This window comes from Phocoena phocoena, chromosome 11 (genome assembly GCF_963924675.1).
Source record: "Phocoena phocoena chromosome 11, mPhoPho1.1, whole genome shotgun sequence".
NCBI lineage: Eukaryota > Metazoa > Chordata > Mammalia > Artiodactyla > Phocoenidae > Phocoena > Phocoena phocoena.
This window is the reverse complement of record NC_089229.1, coordinates 22,030,990-22,051,009: the sequence shown is the minus strand read 5'-3', so window position 1 is coordinate 22,051,009 and position 20,020 is coordinate 22,030,990. Positions and strand designations below refer to the sequence as shown.

At 36.7% G+C, this 20,020-nt stretch overlaps 1 protein-coding gene across 3 annotated transcripts in view; it reads right to left on the bottom strand.

Annotated features, from left to right (window-relative positions):
* The window catches only part of ANKS1B (ankyrin repeat and sterile alpha motif domain containing 1B), a 1,192,652-nt gene that overhangs the window by 674,887 nt on the left and 497,745 nt on the right, over positions 1 to 20,020 (bottom strand). For all 3 annotated transcript variants that reach the window (XM_065888049.1, XM_065888050.1, XM_065888051.1), the window contains exon 11: positions 17,743 to 17,879. In XM_065888049.1, coding sequence (XP_065744121.1) covers positions 17,743 to 17,879 — 137 coding nt within the window. The remainder of the gene's footprint in view (positions 1 to 17,742; positions 17,880 to 20,020) is intronic.

Here is a 20,020-nt window from a genome sequence, read left to right as displayed (position 1 = left end):
TAGATACCTGTTTGTGTTGATATCTCTGTTGTATTTTTTATGGAATCCAACGGAAGATGTAAGACAGTTTTAGTTTTAAAGTGTCTTTCTGATATTCAAGAAATATTTGAGGGAAAAATAATCTTAAGTAAAATAGCAATATGGTTTGGTACCTGTCTCATACAACTTTCCTAAGACGTCATGTTAAATTACATCAGTTATCCCTGAGTCCACTCAGCAAATATTTATTGTCAAGTTCTTTGCTAAATACCAAAAATCAAAGAAGAAAAATTTCACAGACTAGTGGGGGATCATTTGCAATTTCTGCTTTTATAAATAGTAAGGTAATTAATATGGTTTCCATAAAATTTTCCTCATCTTTTTTGCTGCATAAATAGACTCTTATAATACCCATAAAAATAATATGGAAGTATACACATAATGCTTAAGGAACATAGTGGAAGGACTAGAAAACCTTACCTTTACTTGACATCTAGAAGGTATCTCAAACTTTATGCAGCCGAAATCACTCTTGGACTCTTGCTCCCCACCCCCAGCAACACCAAAACAAAACAAATTGTACAAAAATCCCTTGATTTCACCTAGACCTTATCGTGTCAGTAAATAGCACCATGATTTTCACAGTGGCTCAAGCCATAAACCGAGAAATGCTTGATTCACATCCTATATCCCCTGAATTCAACAGAACAGCAAATATTTGGGTTCTACTTTGAAAATGTGTCTCAAAACCATTCACTATTCTATAACTCCACTGCACCACCCTGATCCAAGAACTGCACTTTCTCTATTGGATGACTATAAAACCTCTGAATTATTTCCCCTACTTCTGCTTGCTCTCTATTTCATTTAAAAATGTAAATGAAATCATGTCGCATCCTTGCTTAAGCCCTTCAATGGCCTCTAATTGCACTGGGAGTAAAATCTACAATTTTTACAAAGACCTACTTAGTTCCCCATTTTCTGCAGCCTCATCTCAAAGCACTTTCCCCTAATACACGTGCCTTTTGTCTGTTCCTCTATCACAAGTTCATCTCATCATTAGGGCCTTTGTATTGGTATGTCCTTTCCCTAGAACATTCTCTTTCTGACTCTTTGCATGGCTAACTGTTTCTCTTCATTCATGTTCCAACTCAAATATCACCTTCAGAGAGGCCTTCTCTGTTCTAAAGTACTGGCTACTCCTCCAACTTCTGTTTTACTCTGTTTAGTTAGTTCATAGTATTTATCACAATCTGAAATTACATTCTTTATTTATTGTTTACTTGATCATTGTATATTGACCTTCTCTGGAATATAAGCTCCTTGAGGGCAGGGACCTCTTTTTGTCTGACTCACTGTTATATTTCCTATACCTAGCATGAAGTCTGGTATATAGCACTCACTCAGCAAATATGAGTGAAATGGATGAATGGATAAGCGCATCTCACTGGAGATGGAGTAAGGAAGGGTTAATTCGGTGATCTTATCCTGAAGGAAGAGTAGATGTTAACTAGGAATAGAAAGAAGGAAACACATTCCGGACTGTGTCAGAAAGTGTGAGAGAACAAGTTTCCTTTCAGGAGTTGTAAGAGTTTAGTGTGATTGCATGCAGGGGATGGTAGTCATAAAGAGGAGTATAGTACAAGACGATAAATGGATTAATGCCTTATTGAGGAGTCTGGATGTTACCATGAGGTAATAAGCATCTTAGGAGTATTTTACAAAGGTGAATAACATGATCAGGTTGACAGTGTAAAAAGATCAATTTCCACCCAGGGGGAGAATCTGGCACTGGGGGGCAAAGCCTACACAAGGTGAGGAGGGTAGCCCCACAGAGGAGAGGCCTGGCTTGGGTGTCACACATCTCACAGTGTGTGGAGGGCAGCTGGGGTGAAGAGTCAAAGCAATGCCAGAGTGAAGAGGGGACTCACCAAGGCTCAGCCCAAAGCAGAGAGTCAGAGCACACAGAAGGTAAGGGGAAGGTGGACTGCATGGTGTGTGACACACCCTGAGCAGCGTGAAATGGCATCTATGTGGGGCTGGGCTGGCATGGGGAGGCAGAATCCAAATGGGGTGAGGCTGGTGTATACATATGGGGATAGCCCTAAATGGTGTTAGGAACCAGATCAAATAACTAAATACATTAAGGATAATGGAGGTCATGTTTCTAACTAAGAAAATAAATTACAAATATGAAAATGAATTCTGTGGTGTTCACACGGAAATCACAGTATCACTATGAACTCATGAATTTCAATATCTATAAAGATGGGTATAGAAATATAGATGCATATACATAAATATACTTGTATATACAAATCCATACCCCCATGTATACATATATATACATATTGTCCAAACATGTAAATATTTCCTAGCTCTGTGCACTGAGAGGGTCTTGCAGTGGTGACGTCCTAACAGTAATAAATATACCTAGTGCCTAAATCTTGGCATCTAACTACCATTTTCCACTAAAGAAATAGGGTTTCTTGGTGAAATGGCTGATTCCATATCTGGGACTGGAAAACTATATATAAGTTTAGAATATCTTATTGTTCCCAAAAGTAAGAAAGTACTCCAAGAATGATGGGGATATGTGAAAAGGACACAGGAGGGCTCCCTTTGGCAAAATCAGGAATCATCTAAGTATCAAAACAAATAATGAGAGTAATGTTGTAAAACTCATTGACTAAAATAGGAAAACATGGGTCTAAACAAATACATATAAATAAATTTTAAAACTGAATGTTTTGTAGGAAATGGGATATTAATATAGTTTCAAAGTACTCTTCCACAAATGCTTGTAAGTTACAGAAAATAGAGAATAAGTTTACAGTGAAGAAGCCTGGGAGACACAATGTTAATTAAATGATCAAGGTGAACAATATCAGAAATAAGACTAGTCAGAATCATGTACCGCCTGATAGGATGCAATAAACAACAACAACAACAACAACAACGAAACAATGCAGAGTCACTTCTGGATCTTTGTAACAAACATGAATAGCCTGAATCTAATTATGAGGAAGTATCAGATAAACCCAAATTGAAGGACATGCTATAAAATAACTGACCTGTTATCTTCAAATGTGTCATGGTTTTAAAAGTCCAGACAAGACTGAGAGATTGTTTCGGATTGAAAGAGATTAAAGAGAAAAGACAAATAGACACAATATATGATTCTGGACTGTATATTTTACCACAAAGTTATTATTAGGACAATTGATAAAATTTGAATGGGGTTTTACGATTAAATGGTAGTAATATATCAAGGTTAATGATCTGATCTTGATGGGTTTTTTTCTGGTTAAATGTCCTTTTTTTTTTTTGCAAGAAATAGCACACTAAGGCATTTGGGGCTGATGGGGCATCAGGTTAACATCTTACATATAGTTCCAGGAAAAAGGTATTTTTTTAAAAAAATTTATTTATTTATTTATGGCTGTGTTGGGTCTTCGTTTCTGTGCAAGGGCTTTCTCTAGTTGTGGCAAGCGGGGGCCACTCTTCATCGCGGTGCACGGGCCTCTCACTATCGTGGCCTCTCTTGTTGCGGAGCACAGGCTGCAGACGCGCAGGCTCAGTAATTGTGGCTCACAGGCCCAGTTGCTCCGCGGCATGTGGGATCTTCCCAGACCAGGGCTCGAACCCGTGTCCCCTGCATTGGCAGGCAGATTCTCAACCACTGCGCCACCAGGGAAACCCCAGGAAAAAGATCTTTATATTGTGTTTCTAACTTTGCTATAATATAATTCTTTGATTGTTTCAAAATATAGAAGAATAATAATAACATGAAGATCACAGTGAGAAATGTAGAAGGTAAATTAGAAGCAGATGAGAATGACAACAAGGGAGACACTGTGGGAGTTATTTCAAAAATCAAGTCAAGAGAAGATGAACTGAGACAATTGCAGTGGGAGTGAAGAAAAGCGAAAAGCCGGGCTTCCCTGGCAGCGCAGTGGTTGAGAGTCCGCCTGCCGATGCAGGGGACGCGGGTTCGTGCCCCGGTCCGGGAAGATCCCACATGCCGCGGAGCGGCTGGGCCCGTGAGCCATGGCCTCTGAGCCTGCAATGGGAGAGGCCACAACAGTGAGAGGCCCACGTACTGCAAAAAAGAAAAGCGAAAAGCTTTGGGAGATATTTGGGAAACAGAGTTATCCTGGTTTGGTGGCTAATTAGACTGAGGAAGAGAAGGTAAGGGAGACATCTAGGGCAACCTAAATTTCTGATTTGGGAAACTGACTAGATGGTGCTGCCATTAACTGATATAAGGAAGGAAGAGCAGATTTTTGGAGTGAGATGATGTCTGGCAAGTAAGTATAGTAAGTCTTATTATCCAAACACTCTAGGCTGCTGGACCAAATGAAGTATATCTTATTATCTTTCTATTAAGCTGAACTTGTACTCTCTGGGCTCATATTTCCACAAGGGGAATTCCATTAGAGGAACGTTCTTGGCCTATTCTCCTACCCTTCACTCATTTCTCCCCTAAGGAGCTAGAATTACACAGCTATAAAATGACTTTGGGGAATAATCTAAGCATGCTCATCTCTGCTCCTTCTGGGTTTTTCCTCTTCAGAGCCAATATGTCAGCATAATGTATTCTCTGCTCTTCTGTGACAAAATCAACTTGTAGATTGTCTAGCTATGCCAGTGATAGGTTGGGATGTGTGTCTAATTCAGGGGCAAGCACATCTGGCCACATACCTAGACTCACACTGTCCAATTAGTCTATCAGTAAGTTAAATATATGATGTTTGATTTTAATTAGTTTAACTCCTGCATCCCATCTCTCAATTGGTTCTGAGTCTGGGAGAAGAAGAAAGCAATGTAGTTAATTTGTCTCCTAAGCCCAGAGAATTATGTAAATGTTTTTATTCCTCATAGAGCCTAATATAATGTTTGAAGCAAATTTATTCAGTAGAATTCAATCAGTATAAAGGAGAATGATGCTAAAATAATACCATATTATAGTAAAAAATATAGATCCTTCAAATTACTGGTTTCTGGGTTTTAGACATTTAACTTAATTGATTTAAAACTTGTTTGTCAGCATGATACAATACACACTATATTCATTTTACTTTTCCTCATACATAAAATAGGAATCATAATGGTCCTATTATCTCACACGGTTGCTTACAAGATTAAGTAGACAATGTACGGATACCACTCTATATATAACATACTAAGTGAATCACACTACTTATTGCTGAGTCAGCATGCTCCCTTTCTCAACAGTGTGAATTCATAGAGAATGAGTGAAAAAATCAAATCAGAATGGAAGTGCTTGGGTCAGCTACAAAGAAATATATCAGATGACCTGGATCATGCTTCCCAAATTATGTTTTATGGGTCACTAGTTGTGAAAAATATTAGTGAGTTTCCAGAGATGGTAGTGGGGGAAGGCTATGAAAAATTCTTCAGTAAAGAAAAGTGTTTAACCCTGTATTTCCTCTATATATTTTACAATGAAAACCCTTCTTTTGCCAAGAACAGTACTCAGGATGAGTACTCCGTAGAGATTAGGACATTCTGATTGAGGGGAAGAGGGTAGAACATCTGCTTGGGACTTCTTGACTCATTAGAATATCCTAGATGGATTTGTCAGAGCATTAAGTCAAAAAACTTTAAATGCCCTACTCATCCTATGCTGCTCCCTGGACTACGTATCTACCACTTCATCTAGCTAATTCTTATTCAAATATAAAGTTCAATTTGAGTACCCGCTTCCTAGAATAGTCTTCACTGCCCTTTACCCGACCATTCAGTTAATTAATTCAAATATTTATTGAGCACAAATTATGTACCAGGTGCTGTGACTGAGAATTTAATAATAATAATCATAATAATATGATATAGTTCTCATTCTCATGGAATGTTCATTCAAATGAGGAAGAAAGACACAGAACAAATCAACATATAATTGCTAATTCAGGAATGAAAAAACGTTATAAAGAAAAAATAGCATAAAGGAGATAGAAAGTAAAATAGTGGCTACTTTATATTCAGTGGTCAGAGAAGGCTTCTTTCATGAGGTAGCATCTGAATAATGACCTGAAGGAAGAAAGATAATAAGCCATGTAGGTCTCTGAGGGAAGGCCATTTCAGGCAAGTCAAGGATGAGAACAAAAAACCTAAGGCAGGAGCTGTTTGGCTTATCTGAGGTCATGCAGGGGAGATGGCCTGGCTGGAGTAAAATGAGTTAGGTAGAGAATGATAGGAGACAGATTAAGAGGTTAAAGAGAGAATCAAATTATATAGGGTGTTGTAAGCCTTAGTCTGAGTGAGATGAGAAGGTTGAACAGATGAATAACATGATCTGATTTACGTAAGTCTATCTGCTGATTTGCAAAAGGATGACAAGGGCACAACGATCAGTGCCACAAACAAAGCAGGTTAAGAGGCTTTTTCCTTTTCAATACTGGAGTATAGTTGATTAACAACGTTGTGATAGTTTCAGGTGCAGAGCAAAGTGATTCAGTTATACATATACATGTATCTATTCTTTTTCAAATTCTTTTCCCAATTAGGTTGTTACATGCTTTTTCAAAAGTCCACTTAAGAGATGTTAATGGCTTATTCGACATGATAAGAGGGTCCTGAGTCAAGACATGTTTTGAAAGGAAAGACAGAGGAACAATTTTTAAGCTTTTTAATCTCAGGACTCTTCTACACCCTTAAAAATTGAGAACACTAAAGAGTGTTTGTTCATAAGGGTAATATCTGTAAATATTCAATATATAAAAAATTAAAACTGAGATACTTTTAAGACATAAGAATACACAAGTGCACATTTCATGAGCCATCAGAGCTATGATGTCACTGAACATCACAGTGCAATGATGGAAAACTCCACTAAGTACTGGTGTAAAAATAAGAGTGTAAAAGGCAAAATCTCTTTGTACTATTATGAAAATATCTTTGACCTCACAGATCTTCTGAAAGGGTCTTGGAGACTGCCAAGCGGTCCCAAACCACACTTTGAGGATTGCTGGCCTCTTGGGTTTTCTGTTGGATTGGATGTGAGGGCGTAAGAGAAAGAAAAGAATCAACGATGGGGTCAAGTCTCTTAGCCTGAGCTGCTATTAACTGAAATACAAAGTTTAGCGCCACACATGTTAAGCTTAAAATGCTTCTTAGATATTTAATTTGAGATTTAGACTAGCTGGCTGGTTATGAGCCTAGAGTTCAGGAAAGTGGTTGGGGCTGGAATATAAATTTAGGAGTAGTCAGAATATAGACGGCATTTAGAGCTCTGGAACTGGACCTGAGTATATAGGGATATGTGTAGACTGAGAAGAGAAGGGGGTCTGAGGATGACCCATGGGGAATTCCAGCATAAAATCCATCAGTGAAATTCCAAACATTACCTGTTTAAAGCAAGTCTCCCTCAATTGATTAAAGATTCTTTTAGGTCATTTTCATATTCAAATCTCCTCTTATGAGGCCCATCATATGGTAGGCACAGTTCAATTAAATATTTATTTAATGAATGAACAAACAAAGTAACAATGGGCTCTGTGGTATTTGCAGAGCTAAATTCCACAATTTCAGAACAGCAAAGATCAGGAAATAGAAGTAATTAGCTTCAGCCTCATACATTAGGTACACTATTCAAGTGGTCAAACAGGTTTCCATGAATTAGAGGCAGAGGTAATAGGGGGCTTTTAACTTTACCCAGTGCAAGTCAATAACAAATGACCTAATAGGAGGGATGAGATTAGATTTCAAATTCTAATCTACCACTTAAGACATTTAAAGTAATAATGCCAACTCTACTTTCTGGACATATTGTTTTTTAAGGAAATTTTTCCCAGAGCATTTTTCATCTATGCATTCTTATTCAGAGTGCCTAGAGATGCTCTAGAGAAAAAGACATGACAAAGAATCTTATCCACTGAGATTTTTATGTACGTGGAAGAAGAAACCTGAATAACACAAAAGAAAAACACCACTTCAATAAGGTCTGCTGTTTGTCAATGGCAATGTGGGCATAAAATTCAGAGAATTATACTTCATGCTTAGAAAAGGAAATGAAAATTCTTTTTACATGTTGAAAGTGTCAGTAACAAATAACTTCCCATTTTCCTGGCGGACAAATTCAGCCAGGATTTCATCAAAAGAAGAGAAATGAGGATGACTAATATTCCTCTGACATGTGATTGGCATGATCTCTATATAGAATGAGGTGATTTTAGTCACTAATGGAAGATGCAGTTCATAGTGGATGCTTTCTGGATGCTGGTTTTTCCTTCCCCTGCATTGGGTCAGCCTGACCCAACACTGAGCCATTTATCTTCATTGGATTCTCTCATACCCCAGATTTCAGGAGTTTATACTTCCCGTAGCTATCTTATGGAGACATCTCTAAGGCATGCAATGTTGAAGGTGGGGATCATCCCATATTTAGCCAGCATCATCCTAAGTAGATTCAAATGATTCAGGAAACTTAAAAAGGCTCCCAAATACGTTACCTAAAAGCCAAAGTTGCTATCGTCAGAGCCAAGTGTGGATGAGACAGCGAGAGTGAGAGGTTCATCTCTCGAAGGTCGTATTTCAAATGTGGGAAAATGTGATTTAATTGCCACTCTAATAACAAGTTGGGTCACTATAGAGCTTTAAAATTTACACAGTGCCATGGCACATATTATCTGATTTGAGCTTTACTATGTCCCTGAGAAGCAGGCAAGGCAAACACCATCCTCACTTTGCTGACAAATTGAGGGTTAGAAAGGTTACACGAAGGGTATGTGACAGAGCATGACTAGAATTTAATTCTTAAAAAAAAAGTACTAAAAGCAAAATGTTACATATGATTGCATAAAATACCTGTCTTTAGAGATATCAATTTAATTGGTCTGGGGGGTAGGGCCCAAGCATTTTGTTAAAAAGCTTTCCAGGATACGTATCTGAAAAAAAACAAAAACACTAATTCAAAAAGACACATGGGGCTTCCCTGGTGGCGCAGTGGTTGAGAGTCTGCCTGCCGATGCAGGGGACACGAGTTCGTGCCCTGGTCCGGGAAGATCCCACATGCCGCGGAGCGGCTGGGCCCGTGAGCCATGCCGCTGAGCCTGCATGTCCAGAGCCTGTTGCTCTGCAACAGGAGAGGCCACAACAGTGAGAGGCCCACGTACTGCAAAAAAAAAAAAAAAAAAAAGACACATGCACCCCAATGTTCATAGCAGTATTATTTACAATAGCCAAGACATGGAAGCAAGTGTCCATCAACAGATGGATGGGTAAAGAAGATGTGTGTGTATGTATATGTATATGTATATATATATAATGGAGTATTACTCTGCCATAAAAAAGAAAAAATTCTGCCATTTGCAACAACGTGGATGGACCTGGAGAGTATTATACTTAGTGAAATAAGACAGAGAAAGACAAATACTCAATGTTACCACTTATATGAGGAATCTGAAACATAAAAACACATGAATGTATATAACAAAACAGAAACAGACACACAGATATAGAGAACAAGCCCTATAATGACCCAACATGTTATTATAGTGCCAATTAAATCACATTTGCCCACACTTGAAATGTGACCTTTGAGAGACGATGCTCTCACTCTCACTGTCTCATCCACAATTGGCTCTGAAGATAGCAACTTTAGCTTTTAGGTAACGTATTTGGGAGACTTTTTAAGTTCCCTAAGTCATCTGAGGATGATGCTGGCTAAATATGGGGTGATTCCCACCTCCTACCAGTGGGGAGAAGGATGGGGAGGAGCAAGAAGAGGGTAGGGAATTAAGAGGTACAGACTACTATGTACAAAATAAATAAACAACAAGGATATATACTGTACAGTATAAGGAAATATAGCCGTTGTTTTGTAATAACTGTAAATGGAATGTAGTCTATAAAAATATTGAGTCACTATGCTGTACATGTGACACTAATATAATATTGTAAGTCAACTATACTTCAATAAAAATAAAAAGTTTTCCAGGACACTCCAATTTGTTGAAGACTACTGGTTGATTGTTGGGGTCATTGACTTCTTCCTCAATTTTTTTCCTTTCCAAAATGTTCTTTTTTTCACATAAGATTATTTTCTATTGTTTTATTATCTTTCTGTTTTCAGCTTTCTCCTATTACTTAGCTTTGGCTGCAAGACTCCAAATAATAGTATACAGTCTTCTTTGGTTCCCTTCCTCACGCTACAAGCTGTTGCCATCTATGCTTCTGCTCTTCTTCCTTTTTCTAATCTATTATTCTCCTCTCAAACTTCATCATCCTTCTGGAATATCAATAGGCCATCTTGATTATTTTCTCCCTAATGAGTAATTAACATTAATAGACTATTGGAGTTAGGAGATCAGAGCTCTTCCAGTCAGTGGCTGTTTAACACTGGGAAAATTATTCAACCTAGTCTCAGATCCAATCAGTAAAATAAAGAAAAAACACCTACCTTGTAGGGTTTTTATAAGAAATATATGAAACGCATGTGCAATAGCAGAAATAAATGGTTCAATGCTCGATAATAAAGATATTTTTAAAAGATTACCTCTTTGAAAAACTTTTTATACCTTATCTATTTTTGCTTCAACCTAATACAATATGCTATACTCATTCTGAGTTATATGCCTCTGCTTTTTACATACCCACTCTCATTTCTAATTTTAAATTTTAGCATATGTATTCTATAACCCTACAGTGCCCAGTAAAATGTTATTCTAGATTTGGCAAGAATTTTATACAACCCTGGTTCTAAACCATTAATAATGGGAGAGATAGTATGGTTTATTATTAAATTACTTTATTATTAGTTCATTAAGCACACAGAAAGTCCAGGAGAATACCCAAAGTATTTAATTTCTTCAAGCTGAGCTGTCACCTGATGGAAACAGAGTCCATCATGGGTTGGAGTTCAGGAGCAGCTCATCTTTCTGCAAATCATCTCCCTTAGCCTCTTGAGAAAACTGGGCCCTTGACTTTTTCTTTTCTTTGCCCCTCCGGCCTCTTTGTTTTTTCTTCACAGGGTCCCTCCTTAGCTGCAAAAGAGTGCAGCCTGGAATCATTTCATTCTGCTGAATTCTACTTAGGATGGGATTTAAATTATGTGGTAGGATCTGGACAGTACCAGGAGTACCTCAAAATAATCAGAACTTTCAAATTTTTTAAGGTTGGCTTCCTGTTAGTATCCATCTATGTTCATTAAAATATGTTGTTATAATGTTCAACATTAAGCACCTGTTTGAATGATTTATCTATGATAAAGTACTAAAATAGTCTCTTTTTCTGCCTCCACCTTGGGTCACTTCTCAAACATCCTCTTCTCTTACTTTAGATTTGATTTGTGTCATGAAACAGAAGAAAGAAGTGGAAAAACACACCCAGCTAAAACTACCACCGAGGGCGTAGCCCAAGAAAGCAGTTCTTTAACAACCAAAGCTTTATCCAAAGTGTCTCTTGCATCTAGTAATGCCAGAATGTTTGAACTTTGGAGCTAATTAGATTTAGTCACTCCTTCTATTATAAAATGTTACATTTCAGTCTCCATCATTCATGTCTCTCTAATCAACTTTTAGTCTCCTCTTTCCTATTCTCTACAAGGAGGTTTAATTTCCTGCATCCTGAAATGAAAGCAAAACTGTTTTCTTAACCATGCCCATCTTTCAACACAATGCCATAATACTTTCTTTCCTTTTACCACCAACCTATTCAAAAGATTAATCTACAGTCAGTGCATTGTTTTTCTCCAACTCTTCAACTCTTTGCATCTTAAGCTTCTACCTTCTCCACTTGAGGGAATTTACATTCTTGAAGGTCTTTGCCCTCATAATCAGCAAATAAAGTGACATTTTGATCTCCCTTTTCCTCCATCTCCTGGCAAATTTTGACAGTATTGACTAATCTCTTCAGTTTTCTTTTCTCCCTTTATATTCATGAAAATGTTTTGTCTTCCTTCTTTATACTGTCAATGTTCCTTCTCTCTCTCTTTTGCTAAGGCCCTCTTTCTCAAATATATATGAAGAAATTACTTAAACTTCCTTGTTCTCAATTTCCTCACCTATAAAATGGCAATAATAATATCCATTCCCCCCAAAATCATGAAAATTAAATTATATTAGGTGCTCAAGAAATATTAACTTTTTTCCTTAAGTGTAAACATTTCCCAGCATACTACCTTTGGTACTATCTCCTTTCACCATCAAATTCTATAAGTGACTATAAAATCTTTACCTTAAGCTCCTACCTCTCTCACCATAATTCCCCACCAATATTCCAATTTGTATATCATGCCTCACACTCAGTAAGCTTACAAAACCAAATTTATCATGCCACCCTCTCCTTCATCAAAATAAACTTCTGCTCAAGTTTTTTCTATATCTATTAGTATCATTCCAAAATCCCAGCCAATCAGGTATCTTTGACCCCCTTAGGTCTAACCCATCTCTCCACACAGTAATGTTTTATCTAAAATGCCTCTTGCATCAAGTACTATATAAAAAGGGTAAAACATCATAACCAAGAGGTACCTAACCAAAAAAATACAAAGTTGGATTAATATTCAAAAGTAAAAGAATGTTTATCACTTCAACAGAATGAAAGGAGAAAAAAGTCATATGATCATCTAAATATACGCAGAAAAAAATGAAAAAATGGGAAAAAACACTTTTTTATGCTAAAAACTCTCAGCAAACTAGAAGTAGAAGGGTACATACAAGAAACTTATAGCTTATACTTAATTGAAATACTGAACGCTTTACCTCAAAGATAGCAAATAAGGCAAGGATTTCTGGCTTTACCCCTTCCATGAACCACTGCAATGCAGTCATAGCAGTAAGAAAAAGAAATAAAAGTCATAAAGATCAGAAAGAAAAATGTAAGCCATCATTATTTTCAGGTGACAGGAGAGGAGAAAACCCTAAGGAAATTATTTTTAAAGGAGCTACTGTAATTTTTAAAAGAAATTATCCAGGTGGCAGGATACAAGGATGATATAAAACTCATTTGCATTTCTATATACCAACAATGAAGAATTGGAAAGTTAAAGTAGTAAACAGTACTAAAGCATTAAGTCGACTCAATGAGGAGAGGAAGGTCTTTTTCCACATAGGAAAAAAATGAACCTCGACTCCCACCTCACACCATACAAAAATGATTTGAGATGGATCACAGAACTAAATGCAAAAGCCGGAACCAGAAAGCTTCTAGAAAAAAAATATGGGTACATTTATTTATAACCTGGACAAGACACAAAAAGCACTAACCATGAAAAAAAAATTGATAAATTGGATCTCACCAAAATTAAAATATTCTGTTCATCAGAAGGTGCCACTAAAAAATATTAAGGCAAAAAACAGACTGGGAAAAATATTTGCAGTGCATAAACCTGACAAATGCCTCATATCTTTTGGAATTACATAAGAATTTATAAAGAATTACTATAAATCAACAATTAGAAAATTGAACAACCCCATAAAAAGGATTTGAACAGGCACTTCTCAAAAGATATAAAATGAACAACAGCCACAGGAAAAGGTGCTCAATATCACTAGTCACCAGGAAAATGCAAATTAAAGCCATAATGAGAAATCCTTTCATACCCATAAGAATGGTTAAAATGAAAAAATTTTAAGTGTAAATGGTGGAGAGATTGTGGAAAAACTGAAAATCTCAGATATTTCTGTTGGGGATTATAAAATGGAACTACTACTTTGGAAAACTCTTGGCAAGTTTCTTATAAAGTTAGCTACTCATTTGCCCTACTACCCAACAATCCCACTCTTAGGTATCTATAAGAAAATATATGTATTTACCAATACTTGAACATGACTTCACAGCATATTCATTCATAATAGCAAATAACAGGAAACAACACAAGTATCAATCAACAGGAGACTGAATAAACAAGCTGTACTATATTAATCCAATGGAATACTACTCAGTAAAAAAAGGAATAACATGAGTGAATCCCCAAAACATTACACTGAGTGAAAGAAGCCAGACCTGGACATACACAAAACACACACACACACTCTAGGATTCCATTTATATAAAGTCCAAGAATAAGCAATTCTTAACAATAGTGATAAAAATCAGAAAGAAGTTGTCTCTGAGGCAGGAATAGGGGCCATTGATTGGAAAGAGGTATGAGGTATACCTCTTTTTTCTGGGGGTAACACCAATGTTCTACATATATCCTGCTTTGAGTGGTGGTTACACCTACAAACACAGTTGTCAAAATCCATCAAACTGTATTGTATTCTTCAATTAGGGGAAAAAGATACTTTTACCAGGAGAATTTTAAAAAAACAAAGCCATTACAAGGAACTATAATTATTTAGTAGCAAAAAAAAAAAACTTGTATGTCAATAGACCTACCTAAATTTTTTAAAGGTAATATTTTTTCAAGTATTTAAAGTGTTTTTTCAAATTTAAAAATAATTTTATTTTCAAGTATAAGTAAGTGAACCCAGCCTTGTGAATTCATCTAAATAGAGAAACTCAGGCTTGTGGGTTAATATACTGGAGAAAAACAAAGAGAAGCCAGTAGCACCTAAATCTTTCAGGCTCTATGAATCGAAAATAGAACGTTTCACAATCTGGAGAATTTTAAGACATGAAAGAGCCCAAAGAAGCAAAGGTAAAAAGATCAAATACAGGGCTTCCCTGGTGGCGCAGTGGCTGAGAGTCCGCCTGCCGATGCAGGGGACATGGGTTCGTGTCCCGGTCTGGGAGGATCCCACATGCCGCAGAGCGGCTGGGCCCATGAGCCATGGCCGCTAAGCCTGTGCGTCCAGAGCCTGTGCTCTGCAACAGGAGAGGCCACAACAGTGAGAGGCCCGAGTACCGCAGAAAAAAAAAGATCAAATACAGGATGCAGAACTAACAGCTATGACTTAATGAGTTAATAAATATGCCAAATAGAATCAAACTCAACAAAGCACCGCAACGTCTGTAGCTTCCAAGTAATTAAACACCAATCAGAAATACATGAAATGTATAATCAGCTCTACCTCATACTGAAAGCAAGAACTTGGTTACAATGGATATTCTTCATTTATAGTTATGGAAAGTAGACTAGATAAAGGTATGCATCAGGCAAAGGAGACGTAACCTAACTTGCTCTATCTAATCAGTATCTATTTGCAATGAATAAGATGAAAAGTCCTGTTTTTATCTCTCATCTATTCTATATCATTCTTCTCACAATAAGACTAAACACATCTGCTAATGCTCAGGCAAATAAATGTAAATTCATGAATAAAAGTTGCATTTATACTTTTATTTTCAAGGCCCATCACCAGTTTTAAGAGTGAAATGATCATTTCAACCATGTTATTAATTTCTAATTAGTAAATGAAAAAAAATTTGAATACCCACAAGTCAATCAAACCACATTCTTGCATTTCCAGACAGAAAAGCCAGGAGAATTAGCAAACACTTCAGAGGGTTAAACCTATGATCAAAGTATAGGCTCTTACATAAGCTAACTAATAATTCTCTTTTCTTTGGAACAGTAGCTCTTGAAAAGGTTCAATGCCTGACACACCTGTGACTTGTCAAAACACACCAGGGAGTCCTCTATTCTATCCATCTAGCTGTCCCCCATCCACACCCTCTGGTCTCTAAACTCTTTCCTGAAATCACATGTCCTACCCCAACACTCCTTCATAATTACTTTCGCTTGAATTTTCTATTCCCTGCTCTCTACAGTGAATGAGGAACCCCAGGAGATCAGGACTCATGAGGAGAAATAAGTAATGCACCAATGTCTCTGAGGTGAAAGAAAGGGTAGCCCAATTGAGGTTATATTCTTTCCCAGTTATATACCTTAGCTGTTATTGTTCTATAACATACACACATACAGGCTGCATTGGTTCTAATTTAAATACTATCAGACTTAGTTTCCTAGCTTTCTCCCTTCATTTTTCCCTCCCTAAATCATCATTATAACATCTCAGAAAGGAAAGTGGAGTCAGTTACCTTCATACACTTTTAAAAACGGACAGAACCAAGGAATGGAGTCAAATGGAATTTCTGGCTTTAAAACTACCTCTAGTTTTCTTCAAAGTTTACTAAAATAAGTTAAAATACAACAAAACAGAATATGCAAAGGAGGATTCATGGAATAAGGTCCTGTAGAGTTGATTAGATTATGTAGAAAAGAATCTGTTTTTCATTCATTGAATGACCAAATGCATTTACATTAGAGAATTTATATTGGTATAAAGATAAATATGTTTAGTAATAGATTTTATTAACATACATAGGGCAATCTCCTGCATAAATAGTTTAAAATGCTGAAAATGTAATAGCTGCACAATAACACCAGAAACACCTTCATCTAATGAGAAAGCCAATGATAATAAATGTGATATTTAGCATCTAAGTCTAAGTTTAATGAGGGTCATTTCTTGAATTAAATGAACTAGGTCAAATTCCCCTGAAAAGGAAGAGAAATTATTTAAGACATTTTTCTCCTGCACATATTGGGACATTGTGTGAAATGTTACCTATCCCTATGAACCTGTAAGTTTTAGCCTTATAAAGATGTAACAAGTTATACAACCTAATGAGGATTTTTCTACCCTCTGAACAGGATGGCAGGAGACAATTATTATACCAAAGAAAGGAAAGAAACTTCCAATCAGTTGCACAACTTAGCCCCTTTGGAGTGCCAATATCCTTATCCATAACACTAAAATATACATTCCCTTGGAACTGATAAAGTTTAAATAAAACAATTTGTATGAAAGTGTTCTACAAGCTGTAGTGGATATGTAAAGCTTAAATGCCATTTTACTGATGAGGATGATGATTATAATAAAATAATCCAAAGTAAGTTATGGTAAAGAAGGTTAGATATTAAACAAATCATTGCTCATTTAGACCAAAACAACCTTAAAAGACATATATGTTCTGCAAATTGGCTCAAAGTATTCGTTCATACTATACACCTAAGTAGATAGTGAATGGCATTGATCTGATCCAAAGTTCCCCTCTCTTGGATTTTATGAGGCCCATTCAGAATAAGCCAGGTTGAGAACATCACCAATTCCATGTTCTGAGTCCATCTGTTGGCAAAAATATAATGCAAACAGCTTTATAAGTGCTATTTTCAATGAAATATCACAGAACAGCTTGTCCCAATGATATTTCTAAAGCTTGCCTGCAAACCGCCTACTGGGAAATCCAACTGAAAGAGAAGGGGGAAGAGAAAGAAACCCATACAGAAAAGTGACAGGAATGGAAAAAAGAACAAAGGGTAAAGAGACCAGCCAGAGGAAAGTGAGCACTGGAGGAAAATAAGGAGCAATGAGAGGTGCAATATTAAACACAGACAAAATTAGTCTGAAGCCATCAAGAACTGGAAAAAATACGTATATATAAACAACTGGGGTCGAAGAATAAAGAAGTGATCACAAACAATGAGGCATATCCAGAGGAATGAAGACAAAAGGAGACGGAAACACCAGAAAACATGTGGCAGTTCAATTATTGGAGCAAAATTATTAAAATGTTGTACGAGAAAAATGACGTGAAATAGCCATTTTTTGTAAGCGTAATTTGTTTTTTTCATGTAATATACAAATTCGTTTTTCCAAAAGCTAATACAGATTTCAACGTCTATCATCAGCTCCAAGGGAAGGAAACATTCTCTTCCAAGTCCATTCTTTTAATCTGAAATCCATTTACTTATTATAAGATAGTCCAGGCACTGCAATATAAATGGTGCACATGCACTGATTCAAAATTGAAATATATTATGGCGCAGATGATGTCATGCTGGACACTTACCTGGGGTCGAATGACTTTTACAATATTTTTGAGGGCAGTGTCAGGGGATGGAGGTGAGCAGTCAGGTGTTGGGCCTGTGGAGCTGTTTCTATGGTTACTAGTTCCTGGAGCAGTAATTGCTACCTCAGAGGCATTCTCTGTGAATAAAAATAGAACTGCCATGAACCTAATCACTCAGTTTACCTTTTAAGACTTGAAATTACTTTAGTAAACATGAATTGAGATTTCAACTTAAAACTGGTATTAATTACAAGATCATAATGAGGAATACACTCAGCAGTATATTTTAAAAATAATGTTTATTGAATGCTTTGTTTTCTTTTAAAATGGTAAATACCTTCCCCTGTAGAAATGTTCCAAGAAGGAAGAGTATTATTATTTAATTCATAATGATAGACCATCCAGCATAATTGTTAAGACTGACATAATACAAATGACTAAAACCTTAACTAAAAAAATATGTCTTTTATATGATTGGAGTAGTTTTTTTCCATAATATTTCAAATGAGTATTGATCTTTATTAAAAGGAGAAGTTTCATACCTCCCTGATTCATAAAACCCCAATTCAAGGCTTCTCAAAGCATTTTTCCCAGAAATCCCTCAAACTGTAAAAAAGCATCCCAGTGAATTAACCTTAATGAAAAAATATTGGTGCAAAATAGTTTTATAATGTAGACCAAAAAAACCTATCACTCACAGATAAATATATCTTCCTATATGGTCAAAAACTAAGTGAATGAAATTTCAAAAACCCTAAGTAATCTTCCCTTATGTTCAGTATTGGGGGAGCAGAAATAAAGAAAATGATGACTTAAAAATCAGCAACATGTATAACATTTTCTTCCTGAATTTATATCAAAACAAAATAAGATCAAAGATGTAGTTTTAGAATGTTTAAAATACTGGGGAAAGGATGGAAAAGGTTCTGTAAATAACTCCTGCTAGCACACAGAAGTTATATTATTTTAACAACAATTTGGCAATCCTCTATGACTTTTTAGGAAAACTGTTGTAAGCTCAAATCTTCAAAAAATTTACTTCCTTGTTATGTTTTTAATTAGTCCCCAATAATTTTGTCCTAGACAGTTAGCTGAATTGACGTAAAAGTGACTAAGACTGTGAATTCGTTAGAGACCAGCAAGTTTCTCTGTTCCATGGCCATTGTCTACAATCCCAAGTGAAAAGCAATAATTTATTAAGGCACCTCTTGCTCATAAAAAGTGAGGGGATGAAACTTTACCCACCACATAAAAATATAATTTAGTCTCACTGAGGAATACAGACATAGGTTCATGAAACAAAAAATGCAAGTGTGATACATTGAATTAAATAGATAATTCATAAAACAAGTCTTAAAAGATTCCAGAGCTCACTCTTGATTCGGGTTTAACATATATGGTGGGGTCTGAATAAGCATCTCAAAAATAAGCCAGGTTCTGAAAGATGGTAGTTTGTGGGGGTGACGTTCTGAGTAGGCTAAGGTAGTATGAGTAACCACTGAAACAGAGACAAAACATCAGCCAGCAAGAATGACAAGATGCGTTCATTCTCTCTAATTTGTCCCTTCCTCCTTTCATTCATTCAGTCATACATGTAAAAACATTTATTTGGGGTCAATTATGTATTAGGTATTATGTTATGCTCAAAGGATAAATTGGGGGCTTCCCTGGTGGCGCAGTGGTTGAGAGTCCGCCTGCCGATGCAGGGGACGCGGGTTCATTCCCCGGTCCGGGAAGATCCCACATGCCGCAGAGCGGCTGGGCCCGTGAGCCGTGGCCGCTGAGCCTGTGCGTCTGGAGCCTGTGCTCCGCAACGGGAGAGGCCACGACAGTGAGAGGCCCGCGTACCGCAAAAACAAAACAAAACAACAACAACAAAAAAGGATAAATTGGAAAAGAATTTCTAGCCAGGGGTTAGGAGGTATGGAGGGATGAATAGGTGGAACACAGTGGATTTTTAGGACAGTGAAACTATTCTCTCTGATACTATAACTATGGATATATGTCACTATACATTTGTCCCAACCCACAGAATGTACAGCACCAAGAGTGAACCTTAGTGTAAACTATGGACTTTGTATGATAATGATGTGTCAATGTACGTTCACTGGTTGCAACAAATGTACCACTCTGGAGGGGGATGTTGATAGTGGGGGAGGCCATGCCTGTGTGGCAGCAGGGAGTATATGAGGAATCTCTATACCTTCTGCTTGATTTTTCTGTAAACCTAAAACTGCTCTAAAAAATAAAGTCTAGTAAAATTTTTTAAAATCTCAGC